The 26,863-nt window shown below is 43.9% G+C and overlaps 1 protein-coding gene across 2 annotated transcripts in view; it reads left to right on the top strand.

Annotated features, from left to right (window-relative positions):
• RNF41 (ring finger protein 41) overlaps positions 1–26,863 on the top strand; it is an 81,774-nt gene that overhangs the window by 33,396 nt on the left and 21,515 nt on the right. For both annotated transcript variants that reach the window (XM_040341112.1, XM_040341111.1), the window contains exon 2: positions 12,123–12,234. In XM_040341112.1, the coding sequence (XP_040197046.1) occupies positions 12,145–12,234 (90 nt within the window). In that variant the 5' untranslated portion in view covers positions 12,123–12,144. The remainder of the gene's footprint in view (positions 1–12,122; positions 12,235–26,863) is intronic.

Raw genomic sequence — 26,863 nt, 5'->3', positions numbered from 1 at the left:
CTTTAGGAAAGCAGTGGTCCTCTTGGTGTGTTTGGGGTTGTTATCTTGGAATGCTGCCCTGCAGCCCAGTTTTCGAAGGGATGGGGATCATGCTCTGCTCCAGAATGTTACAGTACATGTTGGCATTCATGGTTCCCTTAATGAACTGTAGCTCCCCAGCACTCGTACAGCCCCAGACCATAACACTCGCACCACCATGCTTGACTGTAGACGAGACACACTTTTTAATCATCACCTGGTTGCGGCTACACATGCATTACACCATCTAAGTCAAGTAAGTTTGTCTTGGTCTCATCAGACCACAGGACATGGTTCCAGTAATCCATGTCCTTGGTCTGCTTGTCTTCAGCAAACTGCGGTCTTTCTTGTGCATCTTCCTTCTGGGATGACAGGCATGCAGACCAATTTGATGCATTTTGCGGCATATGGTCTGAGCACTGACAGGCTGACCCCCCCACCCCTTTAACCTCTGCAGCAATGCTGGCAGCTCTCATACATTGATTTCCCAAAGACGACCTCTGGATATGAAGCTGAGCACATGCACTCAACTTCTTTGGTCGACCATGGCGAAGCCTGTTCTGAGTGGAACATGTCCTGTTAACCGCTGTGTGGTTTTCGCCGCTGTGCTTCAGCTCAGTTTCAGGGTCTTGGCAATGTTCTTATAGCCTAGGCCATCTTTATGTAGAGCAACAATTCTTTTTTTTCAGATCCTCAGAGTTCTTTGCCATGAGGTGCCATGTTGAATTTTCAGTGACCAGTAAGAGCGATGACGCAAAAAATTATTTTAACCATAAGTGGTTTAACAGGACATGTTCCACTCAGAACAGGCCTCGTCATGGTCGACCAAAGAAGTTGAGTGCATGTGCTCAGCGTCATATCCAGAGGTCGTCTTTGGGAAATCGGTGTATGAGAGCTGCCAGCATTGCTGCAGAGGTTAAAGGGGTGTGTGGGGGGGCATCAGCCTGTCAGTGCTCAGTCTCTCCTCCGTGTGTCACGGAGATGCAGGCTGTGTGTTACAGAGCCGGTTTTCCAGGTCTGTGTTCGGCGGCGCTGTAGCAAGGTCCCGCCCCCCTAGACCAGCTCTTGTGATGGTAGATTAAATCAGTGTTTCGCCTATCGCACAAACCGGTCTAGGGGGGGCGGGACCTTGCTACAGTGCCGCCGAACACAGATCCGGCTCCATGACGCACACCAGTGTGGCTACATTTATGGGCGCAGTAAAGCTGCATTTGATGGCTAATGTGAGGCTGCACTGATGGTTACTGATATGCTTTATGTCAGGGCTCGACAAATCCCGGTCGCCATGGCGACTAGAAATAGCCTCCTGGCGACTTGGCTTGGAAGGTGGGCAAAAAAAAAGTCCCCAGCTCTTCCTTGTGTGAGCTGGCGCCATCTGGTGGTGGCCGTTGGTATTACAAGTTAAGCATTACAAGTTAAACAGCAATTCTAATGTAATTTTTCATTATTTTCACTGCCATCTTCTTCCCTCTAATTAGAACCCTCAAACATTATATATATTTTTTTATCCGAACACCCTAGAGAATAAAATGGCGATCGTTGCAATACTTTCTGTCACGCCGTATTTGCGTAGCGGTCTAACAAGCGCACTTTTTTTGGGAAAAATAACACTTTTTTTAATTAAAAAAATAAGACAACAGTAAAGTTATCCCCATTTTTTTTTTTTTAATATTATGAAACATAATGTTACGCCGAGTAAATTCATACCCAACATGTCACGCTTCAAAATTGCGTCCGCTCGTGGAATGCCGACAAACTTTTACCCTGTGTTTAGGGGGGGGGGCAACTGGTGGCAAGTAACTTTCAAGGCCTGGCTAGTGACTTCAATTTTTTGAGCCGTGTGTGTGTGATTATATATATATATATATATAATTAGTGCTGTCAGTTAAACGCGTTATTAACGGCGTTAACACAAACCCATGTTAACGCCGTAAATTTTTTTTATCGCTCGATTAACGAGGCGGCGTTCGGGGGTTATACCGGGATGATGATTGCAGCCGCAGGCATCATCCCGGTACCGTTGTTTAGAGCGGGCGATCGGCTATCCAAACATAACAACCGATGCGGCTAAAAGCCGCTCGGTTGTTATGCCGGAGGAGCAGGAGGGGACATCCCCCCCCCCTCCCGCCGCCTTTCGCCGCTCTGACCGGGCCTCCCTTCCGCCGCGTTCTGTGTCCAGGCGGAGACTGACACTAAGCCGTAAACGGCTTTGATTCAGTCTCCGCATTAAAACCACGGAAGCGGCGTCATGACGTCACTTCCGGGTTTCTCGGCTGCCAATGGCGCCGGATTTAAAAAAGTACACAGTATTCAGACAGGCACACAGTATCTGAATACTTTGAAGTGCAAAGGAGGGCTCGGAGGTCTTTTAGACCCCGATCCCTCCATAAAGAGTACCTGTCACCACCTATTGCTGTCACAAGGGATGTTTACATTCCTTGTGACAGCAATAAAAGTGATCAAAATGTAAAAAAATAAAAAAACACAATTTAATATTATATAAAAAAAAAAGAAAACAAAATGTTTTAAAGGGTGAACCTCCTTAATCGCGCGATTAATCGTGAGTTAACTATGACATTAATGCGATTAATCGCGATTAGAAATTTTAATCGCTTGACATCACTAATTATATATATATATATATATATATATATATATATATATATATATATATATATATATATATATATATATATATATATATATATATATATATATAAAAAAATTTTTTAAAGTTCAGATTTATCATGGTCTCGTTTTAACAGGGGAGGAGACTAATATTTTTAATACACACACATATATTGCATATAATATAATCTGTATGTATTAAAAATATTAGTCTCCTCCCCTGTTAAAATAAGACCATGATAAATGTTTTTTTTTTCTTTTTTTTTTTTTTTTAAATGTGACCTATAAACTGTACCACTCAGTTGAACAGACTAAAATCTTTTGGGGGGGGGGGGGGGGGAAAAATAAAAAAAATGTGGTTGCATAAGTGTGCACACCCTCTCATAACTGGGGATGTAACTGTTCAGAATTAAGCAATCGCATTCAAACTCATGTTAAATAGGAGTCGGTACACACCTGCCATCATTTTAACCACTTGCTTACTGGGCACATATACCCCCTTCCTGCCCAGGCGAAATTTCAGCTTTCGGCACTGTCGCCCTTTGAATGACAATTGCGCGGTCGTGTGACGTGGCTCCCAAACAAAATTGACTTTTTTTTTTTTTTTCTTTTTTTCAAATGGAGCTTACTTTTGGTGGTATTTGATCACCTCTGCGGTTTTTATTTTTTGCGCTATAAACAAAAATAGAGTGACAATTTTGAAAAAAACAATATTTTTTTTTGCTAGAATAAATATCCCATTTAAAAAAAAAATATTTTTTTCAATTTAGTCCGATATGTATTCTTCTACATATTTTTGGTAAAAAATATAAGCGTATAGTAATTGGTTTTCACAAACCTTATAAGGCCTACAAAATGGGGGGATAGAATTATTACCATTTTATTTTTTACTAGTAATGGCGGCGATCTGCGATTTTTGTCATGACTGCGATATTACGGCGGACACTTGACACATTTTTGGGACCATTCACATTTATACAGAGAACAATGCTATAAATATGCACTGATTACTGTATAAATGTGACTGGCAGGAAAGGGGGTTAACACTAGGGGGCAAAGAAGGGGTTAAATGTGTACCCTGGGAGTGATTCTTGCAGTGGGGGGAGGTGACCGATGGTTGTCCCTATGTACAAGGGACACACCATTTGTCTCCTCTCCCTAACATGATGTGGATCCCTGGCTCTGTGACTGCTGATCGCGGGTGCTTGGGTGACATCGCGGCCGCCAGGAACACGCATCGGCACCTGTGTGGCAGGCGCGCGCCTCCTGGCAGATTAGAGCCACCTTGCGGCCGTGAATAGTCAGCCGCCGGATGGCTAGTGGTTAAAATGCCTCTGATTAACCACAAATCCAACCGCGGCTAAATTCTGCAAAAACGCATCTGACGTCTCCCAAAAGCATGTGGGAAATGTGTTCTGGTCTGGGGAAACCAAAGTTTAACATTTTGGCCATAATTCCAAAAGATATCAACAGTTCTAAATACCAGTCAATACTGGCACATCCTTCAAGCTTCTGCTAAAAAGCTGAACATGAAGAGGAACTTCATCTTTTAGCATGACAATGACCCAAAGCATACATCCTAATCCACAAAGAAATGGCTTCAACAGAAGAAGATTAAAGGGTTGGGAGAAAAAAAATATAGTGTGTACAATTGTGATCTAAGTCATATTGGATTTAGGGCCGAAACAACTAATCGATTATGAAATTAATCGACAGTTTTCATAATCTATTTAATCTGCCAGTAACATAATGGGGTTAAAAATAAAATTAGCCCTTTATAGTACAAAAAAGCAAATTGCTACTGTAAATATTACTTTCACTGTCCCACAGTAAAAAATGAACCCCCTTACAGTAGCGATTATTTGCTCTTTGTACTTCTTTTTTTTTTTTTTTTTTGGTGCTTTTTGCAGAAACACACTACAGTTCATTCCCATGTTTTCCTACGGGACACGTTCACATCCATGATTTTTTTTCAGCTGCTGCGTATTTGGAAAGGGCAATGACTTTAACACAAAACGGTGCTATTTTGTTTTTTTGGGCTCAATATCCTTCAATGGCGAAGCTGCAGAAAAGCATGCAATGTGTTTTTGCGGAGTGTATATGTGTATATGTGTGTATGTGTGTATGTGTGTATGTGTGTATGTGTGTATGTGTGTATGTGTGTATGTATATATGTATGTATAATATATATATATATATGTGTGTGTGTGTGTGTGTGTGTGTGTGTGTGTGTGTATATATATATATATATATATATATATATATATATATATATATATATATATATATATATATATATATATATATATATATATATATATATATATATATATATGTGTGTATGTATATATATATATATACACAAATTTCTCTTTTTTATGGCTATTATCCGATTAACCAAAACAATCGGGCAGCTAATCGATTATGAAAATAATCATTAGTTGCAGCCCTAATTGGAATTGAATGTTCTTAAACATTACTTTTTTTTCCTCATTAGGTGTAATGGGAGTGGTTTCATAACTCCCACTAAGTACAGAGGCACAGACAAACACATTTCCTAAATCTACATAATATAACTGGGTACTAACATTTATAGGTAAAGTTAATCTGGGGAACATCCGATTGCCTCTCGGGGGATCAGGAAGGATTTTTTTTTTACCCTGCTGTAGCAAATTGGTTCATGCTTTGCTGTTTTGTTTGTTTTTGTCTTCCTCTGGATCAACTGTGGGGGTATAGAATTTGGGTACATGTGATTGTATATTTTATTTATTTTCCTTGTTGTGGAAAAAAGTGAATCCAATTGAAAATTTGTGGGGTGATCTGAAGAGGGCTGTGCACAGGAGATGCTCTTTCTATCTGACATATTTAGACTGTTTTGGCAAAGAAGAGTGGGCAAACTTTGCCACGTCAAGATGTGCCATGCTGATGGACTCATACACAGACTGATTGCTGTAATAAAATCAAAAGGTGCTTCAACAAAGTGTTCATTCAACCGCTTCTCTCTGGGGCAACGTCATGATGTTGCAGACTTTAAAGGGGTGTTCCAGTAATTTTTTATGTTTATTAAAAGCCAGTAGCTACAAAAAGTGTAGCTGCTGGCTTTTAATAAAAATACTCACCTGCTCCACGTTCAAGCAATGCGCCAGCCGGGGCTCCGCGCCTCTTCCACCCCCCCCCCCCCCAGCCCCCCCTCTCCGGCCGGCGTTATTTTTTTTTATCATTCTAAGTGTGGGCACCTGGCCGTGACGGCTTTCGGCTTCGCGAGCGGCGCTGCGCAATCCGATTGGACAGGCGATCGCCTAGAGGGAGGGGCTGCCAAAAGGCGATCTGACTATTCGCCTTAGCAGCCCCTCGGCAGAAGGAGTAAGTGGGACAGGAAGTCCCACTCCTCCTGAAGGCCCCCCCCCCAAAAATTACATGCCGAATGTGGCATGTAAGGGGGCGAGGAGTGGATTAAGCAGAAGTTCCACTTTTGGGTGGCACTCCGCTTTAAAGCGGAGTTCCAACCACAATTGGCATTTTTTAAATGTATGTCCTTTCATCCTGCATTTTTATAATATAAATCTGGTCACTTACTATTTTACAATCCGCCGCCGATCCGCATAGATATTCAAAAAAGATAGTTTATAAAACTATATCTACATTTTGCTTGTGGGCATTGTGAAGCCTACAGGCACTTACTTCCTGGAAGTCTTGGACAGCGCACTGCATCCTGGGAAATGATGACACACATTTCCCAGGAGCATTAGAGGGAGATGTCAGAATCCTAGGTGATTTCAAAAGCAGATTTCGTGGGACCGCATAGCAACAGACATTTCAAGATGAGTAAAAAAAAAATTTTTTTTTTTCTTTTAGTCGTAAGCTACAGTTTAAAGCAAAATTGTTTTTTTGATGGAACCTCCACTTTAAGTGGTGATATCTGAATGATGCCTGCGGTTACAGGCATCATTCAGAATTTTTTTTTTTTTTTTTAACCTGTAGATTCCCTGCACCTTAACAATTGTAGCGATGGGAGGGGACGTGTGTGGTCATCCCCCCCCCCCTTCTGGTGCTTCTACTGGCTTGCCCTTGCGATTGTCGAGCCGGAGAAGGAATCTGCCGACACTGGAAGTTTTGCTATAGAGAATCCTGCAGGCCTTCTGGTCCCCAAAAATCTGACCTTTTGGAGGCCCGGCGTGATGTTTTGACGTCACGCCTGGCCTCTGCATTTGAAAAAATGTCGCTGCCTCAGCTGGGAAGCTGAGATCGTGTGTTGTGCCTAGAGGCGAGATCTGGGGACCTATAGACCCTAGATCTTGCTGTAAAGAGGACCTGTCATTCCCATTTGCCATTCCCTATTACAAGGGATGGTTATGTTCATTGTATTGGGAATAAAAGTGATCCAAATGCGTTTTGAAAAATGTCTGCACTAATACCATGCGAGATAAAAAGTTGCAACGACCACCATTTTATTCAATAGGACAGGGGTAGGCAAACTGCAGCCCTCCAGCTGTTGCAGAACTAAAAGTCCAATTGTACCTCTGGGAGTAGTTGTAGCTGCCAGCCTTGCAATGCCACAACAGCTGGAGGGCCCCAGGTTGCTTACCCCCGCCCTAGGGTCTCTGTTTAAAAAAACATATATAATGTTTGGGGTCCTAATTTTCTAGAAAAATATTTATATTGCATTTAGGAGAGATGTCAGAATTGGCTTGGGAGGCAAGTGGTTAAAGCGGAGGACCCCCCCGAAATTTTTAAAAGCCAGCAGCTACAAATACTGCAGCTGCTGACTTTTAAAAATGAACACTGACCTGTCCAGCGCACCCACGAAGTCGGCAGATGAGGACAAGCAATCGCTCGGTACTTGGATGCTGCCGCCGCCATGCTCGGTGAGGGAAACCGGAAGTGAAGCCTGTTTTTATACAGGTATCTCTCTACCCCCTTCCCCTGAAAGGTGTCAAATGTGACACCAGAGGGGGGGGGTTCCAAAAAGCGAAAGTTCTCCTTTAAAAGTGGATTTACACCCAAAAGTGGAAGTCCAGTCTGAGCTTGTTTGGCTGGACTTCACCTTTGGGTCACAGGAGTACACTTAAGTTTTGAACTCCTGTGACCCGGTTTCAGCTGAGCGGTCTGAAGTCCGCTCTCCGCTGTCACTGAAATCAGACCAGGCACTGTCATCACGACAATTTAAGTCTGAATTCGGCAGGTGCCTGGACTGATGCTTATCTCGGCGAGCTGCTGACAGACTGAGACGACCACTCTGCTGCTCCTCCACAGCTCAGTGCTCCAGTGAGCGTGGAGATAGACAGGAGAGCTGCTGACTGACAGCAGCTCTCCGTTTGGGGATCTGTGAAAACTGAGCCATCGGTGCTGTTCCATGGCTCGGTTCTCAGTGCAGAGGCGGCGGGGGGACAGATGCAGCATTAGACCAATGCTGCATCCACCTAAGTAAGTATAAATGGGGGGGGGGCATACTTTACTTTTTAAGGGTGTGTGCACTTATGCAACAACATTTTTACTTGTGGCCTTGTAAACCACAATTATTTCTGAACTGCGTAGTAAGTCTTTGTGAAATTCCTTGCTCCAGCAGTATAAAATATCAGCCCTTGCCAGGTCAAGAAGTTGGAGTATGACTGAGAACTGGGTTGAAAAATTCATTGGGCTAGTCGGCATGGCTGTGAGAACTATTGGTCATAATACAAACTGTTACAAAATCCATGATCAACAAAATGGAAGAAAAACATCTCACTTTTTTTTTATTTTTTTAACTGGGAAGAGTTTATTAGACAAATCAGCATTACATTACAGGTGCACTGCATTAAATACAATGATGTACAAATCCAGTATCAGGAGCATACATTGCTGTAGGACCCCAGGCACAGTCTCTTTAAAGAATAGACATTCAGAGAGGATGGCAAATTAATGAATGCCAGCAAACACTGTGCAGCCAGCCCGCCCAAACTTCAAAACAGAATAAATACAGGGGAGGGACCTCAAACATTAACTGTCCTATGGGGCCCCCGTGAACACCCCCCCCCCCTCAGTCAGGAGAGGGGGGGTCAAGGGCAACCCGTGTTTCTGTACAACTGGACCAGATCTTGTCAAATTTGTCCGGGCACTGTCTATTTTCGTAGGTCAGCTGATATAGGGGTAGGACCGAATTTACTGTGCGTTGCCAAGGGGCACAATTGGGAGGATCCTCTGATTTCCACTTCAACAGTATCTCACGTCTAGCATAAAAGAGTGCAAAGGTCAGTAATAATTTACAGTACCTATCCCCCATAACGTCCTCTAAATGGCTGAGTAACAGGATTGTCGGGACAACCAGAATAACCGTCCCACTCACATCAGTCAGTCTGGAGGCCACCGCCGCCCAATACTGCTGGAGCGTGGGACACGGCCAGACCATGTGCCAGAATGTTCCCAGTTCTAATTTACACCTATGGCAGTTGGGGTCCCTCGACGGGTAGATACAAGCTTACCGCTGCTGGGTGTAAAAAGCTCTGTGAAGGAATTTGAATTTGCGGCGATTAAAGAGGGGATATATGAGGAAATGCAGTCCTCCCAGCCCTCCTCATCCAAGGACGGCATATCAGCCTTCAACTTTTCCCAGGACCTAGTAACCTTGGTATCATACACCACCGTTAGACGCAGGTATAAGGACGATAGAGGGCGCACCATCACACTGGAGGTCAGGAGGCGGCGGCGCTCAACAGTCTGACTCCAAGGTCAGGGGGGGGTCAGAGAATTGGGCCTTGAATGCATGCGCAAGCTGCCAGTACCTAAATTGAAAAGAGATCGGCAAGGCATGAACACGCCGCATCTCCCGACAGGGCATAAGCCTGCCCTCATGAACTATCTGACTCAACTTAATAATACCCTTCTTAGCCCAGAGGGAGGGGTCCAGGATGCTGTTCAGATGGGGCAGCATAGGATTGCTCCACATGGGCATATGCGGGGACACAAGGGTGGGCTTCCTACAGATAAGCCGAGCTTCCTGCCAGACCTTAACTGTGGTCCACATGAGGGTCATCATAGAGGGATTTGCCTGGAGACCCCGGAATGGCAAATTACTCGGGGCCGCATATGAGCCCAGAATGCCGCCTCCAGCGTGATTGCCGGATTCTGCCTGGGCTGGGAGAACCAGCACTGCCGCCCAGTAGTAGATCACAAAATTCGGAAGTGCTTACCTCCCTCCAGATAAATTGCGGTAGAGGATCTGCCTCGCCACCCGCGGTGGTCGCCCAGCCCACACAAAAGATAAACTCTCCAAACGTTAAAAGAACGTCCTAGGTATATGCCAAGGGGTATTACGGAAAAAGTATAAGAACTTTGGAAGGTAGACCATTTTCAACAAATTAATCCTGCCCATCGGTGTTGTCTAGTTGCCAGTTGGGACATAAGTGGTTGAACATTCTTGCCAAAGTACTCACCCGCCCCAGTACTAACCCTAATACCCAGATATTTAAACTCCTTCACCCATGGAAGCGGTGTGTGTCGAGGTTCGCAAGAACGAGGGATGGAGCGGGAACAGGACCGATTTATTCCAATTGACGCGTATGCCCGAGTACCAACCAAACGATCAATAAGGTCCAGGGCCACTTGCAGTGAGGATGAGGCATCTACCAAATAGAGGAGGGTATCATGCGCATACAGAGACACCTTTTCCTCTATCGGCCCTATCTGTAATCCCTTAACTCTCGCGTCCGCTCTCAACAATATGGCAAGGGGTTCCACCGCCAGGGCAAACAAGCCTGGGGAGAGGGGACACCCCTGCCCAGCTGGAATGTGTCAGAAAGGTAGCCATTAGTTCTAATCCTGGCCGAATTGCAGTTGTATAGCATACGCACCCATTTTATGAAGGCCGGTCCGAACCCGAAACTAGAAAGCACCTCCCACAGGTAGCCCCTTCTCGACAGTCGAAAGCCTTGTCTGCGTCGAGTGAGGCCACCCCCCCCCGCTGAACCCTCCCCGGCTCTATCGATGTGAGTGAGAAGGCATCTAATGTTGATGTCTGTTCCCCTCCCCGGCATGAAACTTGTTTGGTCCGAATGGACCTGGGCAGTTATGGCCAGGTTTAGTCTGTTCGCAAGGATCTTTGCGTCAACATTGAGCAAAGAGATGGGACGATGCGAGGAACACAAGGTAGGGTCCCTCCCTGGCTTTGGAATGACCACAATCGCTGCCTCACTCATGGAATCAGGGAGCCTCCCCAATCGCGAGAAGGGAATGAAATTTACAGACGAGATTCACAGTGTAGTGCTTATACTCCACAGGGAGTCCATCAGGTCCCGGCGTTTTCCCCACTTGCATGGACTTAAGGACCCACTGAACCTCCACAACCGTAATGGGGGCATCAAGTTTCGTGCGATACTTCGGGGTAAGAACCGGTATGTCCATGTCTTCCAGGTATATCCGAAGATCCAAGACCTCGTAATCTGCCTTTGAGCTGTAAAGGAGTCTATAGAAGTCAGCAAAGCATTAACCGATGCCCTCCGGCAAACAGATAAGTTCCCCCGCAGGATCCTGAACACCCGAGATACACATCCCAGTAACATCCCACATTTTAAGATGCATATTCAAAGTCTTTTCAGTACCTGAGGAGCAATTCTAGGCACCATGTTGAGGCCTCGTACACTGCTTTTTTGGCGTGGTTTTCTAGTTCCTCCCTTTATGGCTTGCTTTTTATTTATTTTTTAAAAGGTAATGTGCTAGTATACATCGCATATGTGAAACTTGCCTGAAAACTAAGCATTCCAGCGATGCTATGGCCACTTCCATCTTCACCCAGTCTTTCATTCTGGTTCCGGACTCCGGCTGTGTGACTGGCCAGAGTCACGATGACGTCACTCCCGTATGGCCGTTCCTTCAGAGCGAATGCACCGAGGACTTCATTGGCTGCATATATAGTAAATATCTCCTAAATGGTGCAAGTTTAGGAGATATTTGCAGTGCCTATGGGCAAGCCATATAGGAGGGGGAATAAAAAGGGAAGAAGGGGAATTGACTTGCATGAAATTTAACTTTTGGGTGGCATTGGTGAAATTTTCCTTTTACTTGCCTGGAGACAACAGAAAATTAGGAAATCTCTCCAATTGGGGGGATTGCTTCCTTTGCATTTTGTTCTGGTTACATCTGTCCCAATGACAATGGACAACAAAACAAATGGGAGAAGGTGGTGTGTGTTGTGTGGGTTTTTTTTTTTTTTTTTTGGAGCTAGGAGGCATGGACAGAACAAAAGTACTAATCCTCCTACTCTCAACCAAAAAAAAAAAGTTTATTATAAGGTGTAATTGTTCTTTTCTCTAAAAATGTATACTCCTGGTTTGAATGAAGAGAGGTGGACACATTTATGAAGAGGGTACATTTTGTATCGCCCATAGCAATTAGAATTCAGCAGTCCTCATCTGTGCAGCTAGGGAAAGGAAGGATCTGGATGCTGTGGGCAACATTATCAAATAAATGTCTTTAAAATGTAATGCTATATTTTATTTTTTCAGTGTTCAGTGTCGGTGATGAGCGATGGGGTATGATGTAACACGCTTCCAGGGTGATGTGGACGAAGATCTTATCTGCCCCATATGCAGTGGGGTTTTGGAGGAGCCAGTGCAAGTAAGCGGTTTTTACTTTTACTGTGAATACTGTTTTGGCGACCTCGCTTACAAAAAGATACTGATAAGATAGAACGCGTGTAGAGACGAGTGACAAAAATGGTGAAAGGTCTGGGAGATGAAACATATAGAAAGCAACATCAGGAGCTTAATGTGTACGGTCTAGCAGAAAGGGAAGACCTGATTGAAACCTTTAAATAAATCAAAGGGAGTAAAGTTTCAGGACGGCAAGAAAAAAAAAAATATATATATATATATATATATATATATATACCGTATTTGCCGGTGTATAAGGCGACCGGGCGTATAAGACGACCCCCTAATTTTACATATTTTTTTAAGATTTTTTGCCTGTACTCACCGTATAAGACGACCCCCCTTCCGACGCTTTATATTTCTTCCTTCTGGAGCCAATCACAGCGAGCAATGTATTTTATTAATGAATACAGAGCCTGCTTGGATTGGCAGAGGCTGTAACATCATCAGCCCACGCCTCTCTGACTCTCAAAGCCAATCCGAGCAGGCTCCTATATGTAGCCTGCTCGAGTTTGGCAGAGGCTGTTATTCCAATCCGAGCAGGCTCTGTATTAATTTGAATACATCGCTCACCGGGATTGGCTAAGCGGTATATACTGTATGTAGCCGAAGCTACATACAGTATTACCACACATCCAGCAGGCATCCGAACAGCTGACCCGGCGTATAAGACGACCCCTAATTTTTGGCCAGTTTTTTTAAGTGTAAAAGGTAGTCTTAAACGCCAGCAAATACAGTGTGTATGTGTGTGTATATGTATATATATATATATATATATATATATATATATATATATATATATATATATATATATATATATATATATATATATATATATAGCCAGACTATGGACTTACTCTGCCATCTCTCCATCTCCTGATGTTATATTGTAGATTGAGGTACTATGTGGTGTACGTACTTTTCTTGTGTTACTGAGACTTTGCCTATTCTGCCATTGTCAATGTACTACTTTGATTACTTCCATTTTACTGAATTTTGTACCATGGCTTTTTTGTTTTCTATAAAGGAACAAAAAAAGCTGAATGCAATATAATGGTATGGCGGGTAATTGATATTTCCATGTATTGGGAACTGTGAGCTATTAGTACTTTATTAGTATTTTTTTTCCCTATTTAATTTAGGGTTTGAGATGTATAACAATATTGACCATAATTCCCTCCATAAATGATGATCTCTGCTCCAGGGCAATTTAACAACATCAACCCCCGGAAAGGTTACCTACCCCCCCCCCCCCCCCCCCCATTTATGACCAGGCCATTTTTTGCAATCCGGCACTGCATTACTTTAACTGACAATTGTGTGGTCGTGCGACGCTGTACCCAAATAAAATTTGATAAATTGCTTTCCGTTTGGTGTTTGATCACCTCCTGTGTTTTATTTATTTATTTACTTTGCACTATAAGCAATAAATAAATATATATATATATATATATATATATATATATATATATATATATATATATATATATATATAAGATTATGACTATTTTTTACTTTATGCTAAAAAAAAAAAAAACTACCGATTAAATGTAAAAAACAAATGTATTCATCAATTTAGGCCAATATGTAGTCTGTTACATGTTTTTGGTAAAAAGCCAATAAGCGTATATTGATTGGTTTGTGCAAAAGTTATAGCATCTACAAACTATGGGATATATCTTATGAATTTTTTTTTTTTTATAGTAATGGCTGCGATCAGTGATTTTTCAGCAGGACTGTGACATTGCGGTGAACACCTAGCTGACTTTTTTTTTTTTGACGCACTCTTTGGGGGACCAGTGACACTAATACAGTTATCAGTGCTAAAAAAAGCACTAACTATACGAATGACACTGGCAGGCAAAGGGTTAAGTGTGTCCCTAGGAGATGCTTTCTGGCATAATGGCAGATTTATTTACTTGGGCAGACCCACTGGTTGGCTCCCTTTGTGCCCGATTACAACGGGAAGGGCTCGCTGGCGGTGCACGCCAAAGACCCGTGCACGAAATCGTGTACAGGTACATGATTTCATGCAGGATATCTGCGTGTGGCAATCCAAAATGTTTTAAATACAATACGCTGCGCCGCCGTAATAATGCGCGCAGATACCTGAATCTAGCCCTACATGTTTTGGCCATTAACTTGTCTGCCTAGTCCTCTCCTAGTAGACGGAACATAACGCACAAGTCAAAAGTATAAGGAAGCTGTTTTCTCAGGCCAACTTGAGAACATATCAAAGCAAACTAGTGCTTACTTGTAGGTCCCTATTCTGAGCATCTGACTAGAAGTCTAAAATGATCTCTGCACCCTGTACCCAAACTGCAGCAAGATTGCAGGACTCCTCTACCATAGAGGAACCATTTTTGAGAGGTATTTTTGGTGGTAAATTAATGTAAAACTTTTGTCTGACCAGTTGAAGCGCATTAAAGAGAATTCCATTTGTTAGACATGACTTGAAAAATGTGAGTGCGCACCCCGGAGCTAGAAGGTAGTCACTGTGGAGTACGTGAGAACATGGTATAGTACCAGCTAATTGCTACATTGGCTTTTCTCCAATCTTTATAAAAGGGACCAAGATGTATCACCAGGAACTACAAACCAGTTGGCCTAAAATCAATATTATGCAAGCTCTTTGAAGGCACTATAATACAAGATTTTAGTAATGAATATGCTATCATTAGCAGTAATCGGCATGGACTCGTGAAAAATCATTCTTGCCAAACAAATCTACTAACCTATGAGGAGGTGAGCTGCCATCTAGATGAAGGAAGGCCTGTAGAATATAGTGTATCTTGATTTTTGCATAGGCATTTGATACAGTTTCTCACAAACATTTACTATACAAGCTGAGGTCTGTCGGCATGGACCAAAGGATGAGTAAATTGATTGAAAACTGGCTACAGAGACAAGTTCAGAGGGTAGTGATAAATGGTTAATACTCGATGGGGTGCCTCAGGGTTCTGTCCTGGGACCAATCCTATTTAATTCATAAATGACCTGGAGGATGGGATAAACTGCTCAAAATCAGTATTTGCGGACGATGCTAAGCAGGGAAATAACTTCTCCGCAGGATGTGGACATTTTGCAAGAAGATCTGAACAAATTAATGGGATGAGCAACTACATGGTAAATGTTAAAATGTTTCCACTTTAAAATAATGAATTTAGGTGGAAAAAACATGAACGCAATCTACTCACTAAAGGGGGAGAGTCTCTGAGGGAGTCTAGGATGGTAGATGACGGGCTTGGCAAAGTTGATGGAATATTAGCATGCATTAAAAAGGGCATTGACTCCAGAGATAAAACGATGATTCTCCCACGCTACAAGACTCTGGTCCTGCTGCACAGCTGTCCCGTTCTAGGCTCCAGTCCTCAGGAAGGATGTACTGGAAATGGAGAGGGTACAGAGAAGGGCAGCAAAGCTAGTAAAGGGACTTGGAGGATCTTCGTTTTGAAGAGAGATTGCAAGCACTGAACTTATTCTCTCTGGAGAAGAGACACTTGAGGGGGATATGATTTCAATTAGTGCTGGGGAAAAAATAGATTTGAATCGAGTTGAGAGGTCAAATTGATTCAGATTTTCAGCAAATCCTTTTTTTATTTTTCTCACCAGGACGGGCGCTGACACCGCGCCGACCTTTAAGAGCTGCGGGCAGGAGTTTTTAGGCGAGTCTGCAGCTTCGGCCTTATCCGCGAGGCCGGACGCCGCGGACTAGGCCGCAGCCTTGCCTAAACTCTTGCCCGCAGCTCCTCAGGACCGGCGCGGTGTCCATAAAAAAAAAAAAAAAAAAACCTCATTGAATCGAGTGTGTGGGTTTTTTTTTTTTTTTAATCGCCCAGCTCTAATTTCAATGTACAAATACCCTAAATTAGAGGAAAAGCCATTCAACCGGAAACGGCATAGAGGGTTCTTTACGGTAAGAAAGTGGAATTCTCTTCCACAGGTTGGTTTCAGCAAGGAAAATTGATAATTTAAAAAAACTATTAGATGGTCACCTGAATGACCACAAAAAACAGGGATATACAATGTAATATTGACATAAAAGCGCACGCACACACAGGTTGAACTTGTGTCTTATATTTTTTTTTTTTTTTTCAACCTTGCCAACTACGTAACACTTATGAAACGGGAGATTGAACTCCTTTTTATTAAGTTTTGTAATAACAATTACAGATAAAACGGTACAACAAAAGCCAAATCGGGCTACACACCATAACACAACATACACTTCTTTAGCATTTGGCTCATGGTCTCTGCGTTATACAGAAACAAGAGTAAAGACCTCCACGTACTCTATCTCTCTTAGGGAAAGTAAACCATTCTTTGGCCCAATCTATATGCCCCCCCCCCTTCAAAATACCAACAGCATTTATATGTATATATTAAAACTTTCGCTGCCAGGTCCATACGGACATACAACGCTGCCCCCAGGTGGCCAAGTCCGTACTCCTTTTTCTCCCTCCTATAAGCTCATGGTCACTTCAAAGACCAAATTATTTTTATAATAGAATTTGACTCTGCTGAACAATTCTTTAACTCTGATCAGCGAATTACAACCCGCTGATCAGTTATTAACCCTAAATGTGACCGCCCCTCTCCATACTGCTGCTTGCCTGTCCCAAGCCTACTCCACCGCCCCCTCACTCTCCTTTCCTATCCTTCACCCCCAACACTGAGTACCGATCCGACCCCCGCAAATTTGATCCCCTGCAGCTATCATCATAATCCAGCATCCCTCCGCTTCAGGTGCTGCGTGGGGTTTTGGGGGGGGGGGGTCCAGATGTGTTCCCCATCACTCTGATCGCCCCGCACCCCCAATTTATCCATGATAAATGATGCTTGAGGAGGCTTGATAAACATGTGTTTACCACCCCCCTCAGTGTAGCACCCTGGTCGCATGCAGCGATGACTATGATCGCTCCTTTATGCCTGACATCTGATTAATAGTAACAGTGAGTGTTGCTATGTATCAGACTGTCAGTTAATGAATGGAATCTCCATACAGATTCCATGCATTCATTAAAGCAAAGTAAAGCAGAGAAAAGGTTCCTCTTCCGTCCCTTTCTCAAAAAAAAAAAAAAAAAAAGTTATAGGGTTGTTTAAACCTCTGATATCCCACCAAAGGCATGGGGGGAAAAACTCATACATGCGTATGAGTCCAGCGCCCTGCATGGGAGCTGTGCCCCTAATGGACCAGCCACTCCTGGTAAGACCCCTTTTACATGGAGCAGATCTGGCTGCTGATCCCCGCTGAGCAGGCGGATGACAAGTCCTGTGTATACTCTGCTAACTTTTAAAATCCTGGTGTTCTGTCTTTGCCTGTTTGCTTGCAACGCACCATACCTATTTTGCAAGGCTAGAAACTATTTTATATGCTATCTTTACCTTTGTGATGTTTTGAAAGCTCAACATTTCACGACCTCGCTTGTAAACCAATTAGTATAAATTTAGGCTCTGTGCCAGTGCAAAGCATTTTATGCCTAGAGTACACATTAATGTTTCCCGTGGGTGCCCGGAGTACCTGTCACATGAGTCAACTTGGAAGCTGTTGTCTACGTGGCAGTGTCCCAAGTGACGCAGTACACTTGCATCCTCTTTTGCTGCTGCTTTTCCACGGTAAAAAAGCTATACAAGATAATTTCTCAAATGTCTGCAGTGTATGCAGTGAGTGTATAAATAGTATTCAGCTGACCTGCAGTGTATGACAGTTCTGCAGAGCTGAAGGCTGGTAATATTGTTCCTGCAGCGGAAAGACTTGACAGCCTGTCATGGACATAACCGAATGTGTAAAAGGTAGACTGTCTGACCCTGAGCAATATCAGCATAATGCACTTGGTACAGAACATGTATAGACTTTTGTTGGTGCTGGAACATGGATAACTATTTTTTTAGTTAAGACGAGTTATAAGAAACTGGTACGAGCCTTTTTAGTGTTATCTGGGTGTAATTGAAAGTGATGACAAAAATTAGGTATAATATTCGTTGTTTCACATAAACAGTTTCTGCTTTTGTTATAAATGTGCTTGATATGCTGCATGTGGCGCATCTCTGTGCATGGTATTGGGGCTGCATATTTTTTCAGAGCAGCATGCAGTGACAGGCCATAATAGATTGTGCACCTTCACTGCTTTTTTTTTATTTTATAAAAAAATTTTTTTTTTTGTGTATTCAAGGGATTTCTTAGAGATCGGGTGGGATGAAATCCCCAGGCCTGGGTTCGGGCTTTGAGACTGATCGGCACACTGATTTTTCGTGTGTGTGTGTGTGTGTGTGTGTGTGTGTACCAGCATTCTGGGCTCCACCCACCTGAGGAGACCAGGCTTGCAAGGGAGAAGCCAGAGAGTGCAGGTGTGCACAGTGAAAGTCAGAGACCTAAGTCTGAGGGTCAGAGCAGTGAGGGGCTGCTACCTGTATGGACATTGTTGGCAAAGGGGACTAGTCTGTAGGAGACAGACAAGAGCCTGAAGCGGGATGCCTGAGCAGCACTGCTGTATGTATAAGCCAGGAGGCTGAAGTGATTATTTTGTACTGACGGTGAAAACTCCCTGTGAGGGGAAAACGTGTGGATTTTTGTTTTCTTACACTTTTCTTAATAAAAGTGGGCCAACAAGCCCTGAAATTGAATTTCTGGCGTGGATTGTTCTCGCTAGCGGGTGCTACACTTGAGCTAAACAACCCCCAACTTTACTGTGTGTATATAATATATATATATATATATATATATATATATATATATATATATATATATATATATATATATATATATATATATATATATATATATATATATATAAATAAATAATAATTTTAAAAATTAAAAACCTGCCAGAAATGCTCTCTGCTTATAAAGTGGAGCTAAACGCCAGAATACTTGCCTCCCTTCAGCTGTCTGATATCATCCATCATCGCCAATGTCTGACTGTCTTGCGGTAGCTGGGCTGTGTCCGTTTTCATTTGCCGGCACTAGATGTCACGCCTGCGCAGGACATTTCACACAGTTGCTGTGCCGCAATGTAAAAACAGAGCTGCACAGAGTGCTGTTGGAGATGTGGAGTGGAGCGAGGAACTCTGCTGCATATATTCTGGTCTTGCGAAAAAGTAAGACAATACTGGCTGGAGGTGCAGAGAATCTCTCAAATTTGCAGAATTTCCCATACCAGATGATCCGTCTTTTTCTTGCTCCACTGTTCACAAATCCCGGTGCTGACCTACAAAAAATCTATGCTGTGTCACCTGATGCTGCTAAAAGCGGGGTAACCTTACAGTGGAGGGATGCTAGAACACCCTCCATTGTGAGATGGCTTAATGGAGTACGAGAGATGGGAGCTATAGAAGATCTGGTCCTTCGCAAAATAAGAGAACAGTATGTTGAAACATGGTCAGGATGGAATCTATTCATGTACTCTGAGGGGAAGAGAATGCCAGCGGAGGAAAATGTGGAGTGAGGAACCCTCGGTGAGTGTGCTGCTGTATGTGAGTTACAGTAATAAGAAGATGGTCCCTCCATCTCTTAAAGTGGGTTTTTGGGGGGAGGGGGCAGAGGGGAAATGGGTGTTTTTTTTGGGGGGGGTGGGATATATAAGGAAGGGGAAATAAAGAGGGTAGGGCGAAGAAGAATAATAAAAGTAATATTAGAGAATGGATTAAGATGTCACCTCCCCCAGTATAATGCCATCGGGAAAGAGCTATAGATATGTTGTTTTCCTTCTGGGGTGTAATATGAATATGACTATATCTCCTTTTTACCATGATAAACCCTCTTTGTTGACTTGGATATAAAAATAAAGGATATGAAAAAAGATTATATCTCCTAAAACGTGCACTGTTTAGGAGATATTCACGATTTCTGCAGCTGGTGATGTGACCAGCACATGCGTGCTGCACTTTGCTATCCTTTCAGAGGACTGTGCTGTGGCCTTGGCTCTTGTGCGCATGCCAAATTTAGATCCATGTATGGCTAGCTTTAGAGTGTAGCCATGTGTTTCAAATTTCTACCAGTTGACCAGGAATCCCTGAGCCTCTCATTTTTGTTTCTTGATGTCATGGACAATCTTATTGACCAATAGGGGAGTTCAGGAGTTTGTAGTGATGCAAGACCAAGCTTGACTTTCTGTAAAACTTCAGGTGCTTGTATTTTGTGATCTCCCATTTGCTTAGACAAGTGGTTTTCTGGTCTTTATCTCTAGCTCTCCTGATCGCTTAAGGTACCACATTGTATGATTTCTATCCATCGATTACCCCATTCACACTTAATAGTATGTATGGAAGAATCTACCCTGCCAGCTGATGTATTCTGACATCCAGCAACAGCAGTCCTTTTAAACTAGAATGCAGTGCGGGAAAGCCACGTTCCCACGCGGCTTCACACTGTGATCTGCTAGGAGGGTAAGTTAAGTCATTGACGCCCCAAACGCAGTGCGTTGGCCTGCAATAAATTGCATGGTCCAAAAATGCAATAGTAATATACATCACTTTTTTTTTTTTTTTTTTTTTTTTTATGTCTTCCGAGAATTTTCGTATATTTTAATAACCTCCATTTTCGATATGTGACTAGCTCGCGCACAGAAGCGAACGCATCCGTGAGTAGCGCCTGCATATGTAAACGGTGTGCAAACCACACATGTAAGGTATCGATGTGATCGTTGGAGTGAGAGCAATAATTCTAGCGCTAGACTGCCTCTGTAACTCAAAACGTGTAACCTGTAGAATTTGTTAAATATCGCCTATGGAGATTTTTAAGGGTAAAAGTTTGTCGCCATTCCACAAGCGGGCACAATTTTAAAACGTGACATGTTTGGTATCCATTTTTTATTTTTGTTGGTGTTACATCTTTCACAATATAAAAATAATTTGGCTAGCGTTACTGTCTTATTTTTTTAATTCAACGTTTTTTTTTTTTTTAAAGTGCGCTTGTAAGGCCACTGCGCAAATACGGTGTGACGGTATTGTAAGGACCGCCATTTTATTTTCTTGGGTGTTGGAAAGTTACTTTAAACCCCAATTTAGTTGGCAATAGAAGCCCACAAGCACCTACTTCCTGACTGCGGTGAATGCTATCTTCCCAGCATTCTCCGCTCGATCCGCGCATGCTCAGTGTTGACGATGCTGTGCGCCATCAACACTGAGGGTTGCCATCACAACATTCACGCAAGATTTCGTTTTTTGTCGTACCGCACTGAATGTTGGGGAGCATGACGCTTGGCGGTGCTTCGGGTAGACGGCAAACACGTAATCTCCCATGGGAGAAGGACACCGGATGTCCGAAAGAAAAGATAAAATATAAGGTATTTAAAAAACAAATGATTGGGGTGAGAATCGATCATCTCTATAACATTAACTGAATGGCATAAGACATTTATAATTTCGGGTGGAACTCCGCTTTAAGTATTTTTTAAAGTTGTCTCCCCAACCACACACACTTTTACAAAAATGTGTCATATTAACAGGTTATTTCTCACATGGTATATGCATACTTGCATCTACAACCAAAAACATATTCTGCTACTACATGTGAGACTTTTTTACAGTCTGGCCACATAGAGGCCAAACATGCAGGGAGCACTGTCGGGTGTTCTACGGACTAGGATAATTACCTATTACACCATTTTGAAAAGCAAACACCCCAACACATAATCTAGGAGGCATGATGAGTCTTTTGAACATTGTTTTTTTGAAATTGTGGAAAGAAAATTTACTTTTTGTGAAGGGGGGGGGGGGGGGGGAGTTGTAAATTTGTATAAGATTTCTAACAGCATGTACATAGCAAAATCTACACCCCAGAATATGTTCTGCTACTTCTCCTGAGTATGGCGTTACCGCATGTGTGGGGCCCAACATGCAGGGAGCACCGTCAGGTGGTGTTGGGACATAGATGTTTAATTTTCCTGACTACTGTATTTGCCGGCGTATAAGACGACTGGGCGTATAAGACGACCCCCTAATTTTTCAGGAAAAATTTTGGTTTTGGGATATACCCGGCTACCCCCTTCCTACTAGTCTTTCTGGAAGCGAAGGGGTAGCCAGAACAACTGCTGACAGAAACGAGGCTTTTTTCAGATCTCGCTGTGCCATTGCATTACATTACATGCCTCCACTGTGCCACCACATGCCTCCACTGTGCCGGCTAAGACGATCTCCCTACCTTACTTTTCTTTTCAGATTTTGGCATCCAGGCTGCGGGCATCGATGATTCAAAAGCCGCGCCTCCTCAGGCTGTTCCGTGATAGGCGGAACACTAATTTTCCCAGCAGGGCCTCTGTTCAGTGTTCCGCCAATCACAGATTTCCTCTTGTCCGAGGATGAGAAGGCATCCGTGATTGGCGGAACACTGAACAGAGGCCCTGCTGGTAAAATGAGTGTTCCGCCAATCGCGGAACAGTCTGAGGAGGAGGCACGGCTTTTAAATCATGGATGCCCACAGCCTGACGGAGACAGGTACCGCCGTATAGGACGACCCCCAACTTTGGATGCATTTTTTTGCATCCAAAAGGTAGTCATACGCTGGAAAATACGGTACCTATTAAACTTTTGTGAAGCACTGTAGTGACACAGATGGGCACTGATGGGGCACGAATGAGGCATGAATATGCATTTAAGATCCTCTCCTCACAAGCTGTACTGATTGGTGTGAGGAGAGCTGAACCGGACATGTGACGGCTTGTTGACAAGTGATCTGTTTGTCATTGGATGGAGCTCTCGTGTGGTAAAGGGCTGTTGTCATTGGCCCTTTACCCGATCCCAACCCGGCCATCACCTACTTTGTTTTTCTTGGTATGTGTGCATACCAGGTGTCCCAACTAGAGGTTGGCCGATATTTGGTGTTTTTTTAATGCATCGGCCGATTTGTGCTGTAAAAAAAGCAGATTTAAACTTCAGCAGCGTGACTTACAAAAAGCTTCTGTAATAGAAGTCGACGCAAGTTGCCTGAAGTTTCCAGTGGAAGAGACTTCTCCCTCCTGGGCAGCCTGCCAAGTCGGAGAAAAGAATACAATGTTGCTACTTATCAATGAATTGAACTCTGTGTAGGAGAGTTCTCAGTTTAACCATTTTAAGAGCCCATTCACACTGTAACGCCGCGTACGCTGCGTATTTTGCAGCGATTTGTTTAACTTTTTTTTTTCTCACAAATTATTTCCATTGCTGTCTATGGCCGAACGCCAATGCCACCTGGAAAAAAAGGGTCCGGGACTTGTTGGCAGGCGTACGGCGTTTCGGCGTTCAGCGTGAGATGTGAACCATCTCATAGACAGCAATGGAAATTCGCCCCTCCAGCGTATCGAGCATCGCACTTCAGGTGTTTTGTCGCCTAGGTGTGAATGCAGCCTTAAGGCTAAATCTTTTTTGACACTTGTTGCTTACAAGTAAAAATCCTGTATTTTCTGCTATAAAATCACTTGGAACCCCAAATATATATGTATATGTGTGTGTGTAATCCCAGGTATTTGATCCCTCTTCCGGGCATAGATCACCACAGTGACTGTGGTGAACTACACCACATCTAGGGCCTACTCCGCCCCCAGCTTTCTTCTGGGAGAAGCACGGGTCCCAGAAGACAGCAGGGACCAGTAGGATAGTGCAGCGGGACTCGCGCATACACAGGGAACCAGGAAGATGGTGGCGGCAGCACCCAAGGAAGACATCGGCTTTGGGTGCCAGCATTGCGGACACCCAGGACAGGTAAGTGTCCATATATTAAAAGTTAACAGCTGCAGTATTTGTAGCTGCTGACTTTTAATTTTTTTCTGCAGAACTTCGCTGCTTTCACACTGGACCATCATTCTAGCGGCGCTATTTGGCTGCTAGCGGGGCGCTTATATCCCAGCTAGCGGCCGATGAAGGGGTTAAATGCTTCCATGTAGTGCCACTGCAGAAGAGCTTTGCAGGCGCTTCGGCAGCGGTGCCCATTCATCTCAATGTCCTAGTCCCAACACATGATATGCACAAGATTATTTTAGATCAGTGGTGCCCAACCAGTGGCTCGCGGAGCCCTCTGTGGCCTACGACCTCCTGCTCTGGGATGGAATAGAATACTGTTATTAATATCGGTGTATATATGGACATATCTGTTCTGCAGTGGTTACTGGGCTGCTTTCAAACTGATCCACAGGTACAGAGAAGTGCACCTGTGGGTTACCGGCAGGGCCGGTACAAGGCAGGGGCGAAAGGGACGAGTGCCCTGGGCGCTACCATTTTGCATAGGAGGGGGGCGCAGTTCTGACACAGGCATGCGCGGCCGCCAGACCAGTACACTTGTGTGTGTCATAGTAGTCAGCGCGGGCAGTGGCACTATACAAATTGTGTGCCGACTGGCTGCCGAGTGCGCTCCAGCGTCTGGCTCCCTTTCTTGTTTGTTTACTCCCGTCTCCCCCTATGGAGGAGCCAGTTGGTACATTCCAGCGGCGTCAGCCGCGTGACGTCACGGCCGGAGGACGCGTGGTGAGAGAGGGAGGACTCTGAGCACTGCACAGGGAGCTGTGTCGGCGCTGCTGAGCTTGAGGTCTAGTCACGAGTAGCGAGGAGCTTGCCTGCCTGCCTACCTACCTACAGTGCCTAGGAACATGGCAGACTGTGTGCTACTGCAAAGAAGACGATTGAAGTCTGCACTTGTGTAAAAAGTAAGCAGAACATATTGGAGAAAATAATTAAATGGCTGTATAGGGGGGGCTGACTGAGCACTTTGCACTTTAATGAAAAATGGCATTTAAAAATAATGTTTTTGTGTTGCCTTCTCTGACTAGCAAAAAAAAAACATCAATTGCAGCCTCACTATGCCCAATGGCTGCGTTTGATTGGCATAGTGGCGACAATTGATGGCACAGTGGCTGCGTGTGATGGCACAGTGGCTGCGTTTGGTGGCATAGTGAGGCTGCAATTGATGTTTTTTTTTGCCACTGTGTGTCAATTGTCGCCACTGTGCCCATCAAACGCAGCCATTGTGCCATCAATTGTCGCCACTGTGCCCATCAAACGCAGCCACTGTGCCATCAGTTGTCGCCACTATGCCCATCAAAAGCAGCCACTGTGCCATCAATTGTCACCACTGTGCCCATCGTTCTATTGCTTTAAGTATATTCTTATTTTGAAACAACATTGATTCTTTCTTAAAAATGGGGGGGGGGGGCCAGTTTGCCATCTTGGCCCTGGGCACCAAATGGCCTTGTCCCAGCACTGGTTACCGGTACTGAGCCACAGACTTCTATTATCTATGAGTTTGGTGTACTTTCTGAAAGTGCACCACACCTACAGGATACAATTGGAAGTCTATGACAAAGTGCAGCTAACCTGCAGGAAAGCCACAGGTGAACTGTGCTGCACCCACGGTGTGGGTCAACAGTGCATCGGTGTAAAGGAAGCAGCCTTGGGCCCCTTTCACACGGTCAGTCTGACCAAATCGGAACCTCCCTTCACCTCTAAGGAGTGGAAGATGTAAATGGACTTTTGTCCATTTTGTTTCCTGTTCATTAGCAATTTCACAGCTGCCTCTTCCTTGGTCATTTAGGCTATGGAATATTGAGTTGAGGAGGCTTTACTTTTAGACTCCACTTGCATGTCAGGTGTAGTCAGGCAAATAATATTTTCAAACTGTTGGCAGTGGCTGACTACATATTTCTCAATTTATTTCAGCTTGTGTGTGTGTTTTTTTTTCTTTCTTAATCTTATCTTGGTTTTAAATGGCAGTAGTGAATGCTAGCAACTCGAGGCTTGTTTACCTGGTCTATTTTTAGAGTGTGACTGTGAAATATTTTGCAGGGAAAATTGGTAACATTTTGAAGTGTATGTATACTTTGGTCATTCCTTGCTGCCAGTTTTTTTGGATTTACCTTTTTTTACCCCCCCCCCCCCCCGTTACAAAATAAACCTTCCCAGTAAAATTAAATCGGTAGAAGGCGATATGAATGTATAAAATGTGTAAACGCTGCTAATTGGGATGATGTGGGTCAGCCCACTGAAATTATAAAGTTGGCTAGATGCTGTGGGTTTCTGCATTGGGATTTAAAAAGGGTAATTTTTCAGAATACTATACAAAGAACTGCAAACTGCATTAAAGAACAATCGGCTGTTTACCGCTCTGTACAGATGCCTCCCGCAGAGACATTATGTTCTCCTGGCAGGGGTGAGGCGAAACGGGGAGAGCTGTCCCTGCTGGGAGAACAGTGGTAGCGGATGAAAAAATATGACGTGATTGTACCCAAGTCGATTGATTAACTTTGTTACAATCTGCCTGCCCATACAGGGTTTGAATCTCGGCCATCAAGGGTTGTGGTGTTTTTTTTTTTTTTTTTCTTCTTCAAAGTGGAACTTCTGCTCATTTGTCTCCTCTCCCCCCTCTGGTGCCACATTTGGCACCTTTTCAGGGGAGGGGGGAGCAGAATACTGGTCTTTGACAAGTATCCTGTCTCCACTAATGGCCGTCCGGGCTGTAGCAAATTATATCAGCAGCTTGACTCCCTCCTCCTTCCCCCGCCACCAGGCCACTAGGACAGCGCAGCGGTGTCTCGCGCATGCGGAGTAGGGACCTGTCGTAATGCTGCAATGCCAAGTTCCGTTAGATAGAGGCGGCAGCACCTGAGAGCTGATGGAAACATCAGCTGTGG

Source organism: Rana temporaria, chromosome 2, assembly GCF_905171775.1.
Source record: "Rana temporaria chromosome 2, aRanTem1.1, whole genome shotgun sequence".
Taxonomy (NCBI): Eukaryota; Metazoa; Chordata; class Amphibia; order Anura; family Ranidae; genus Rana; species Rana temporaria.
This window is presented reverse-complemented; position numbering and strand designations above follow the sequence as displayed.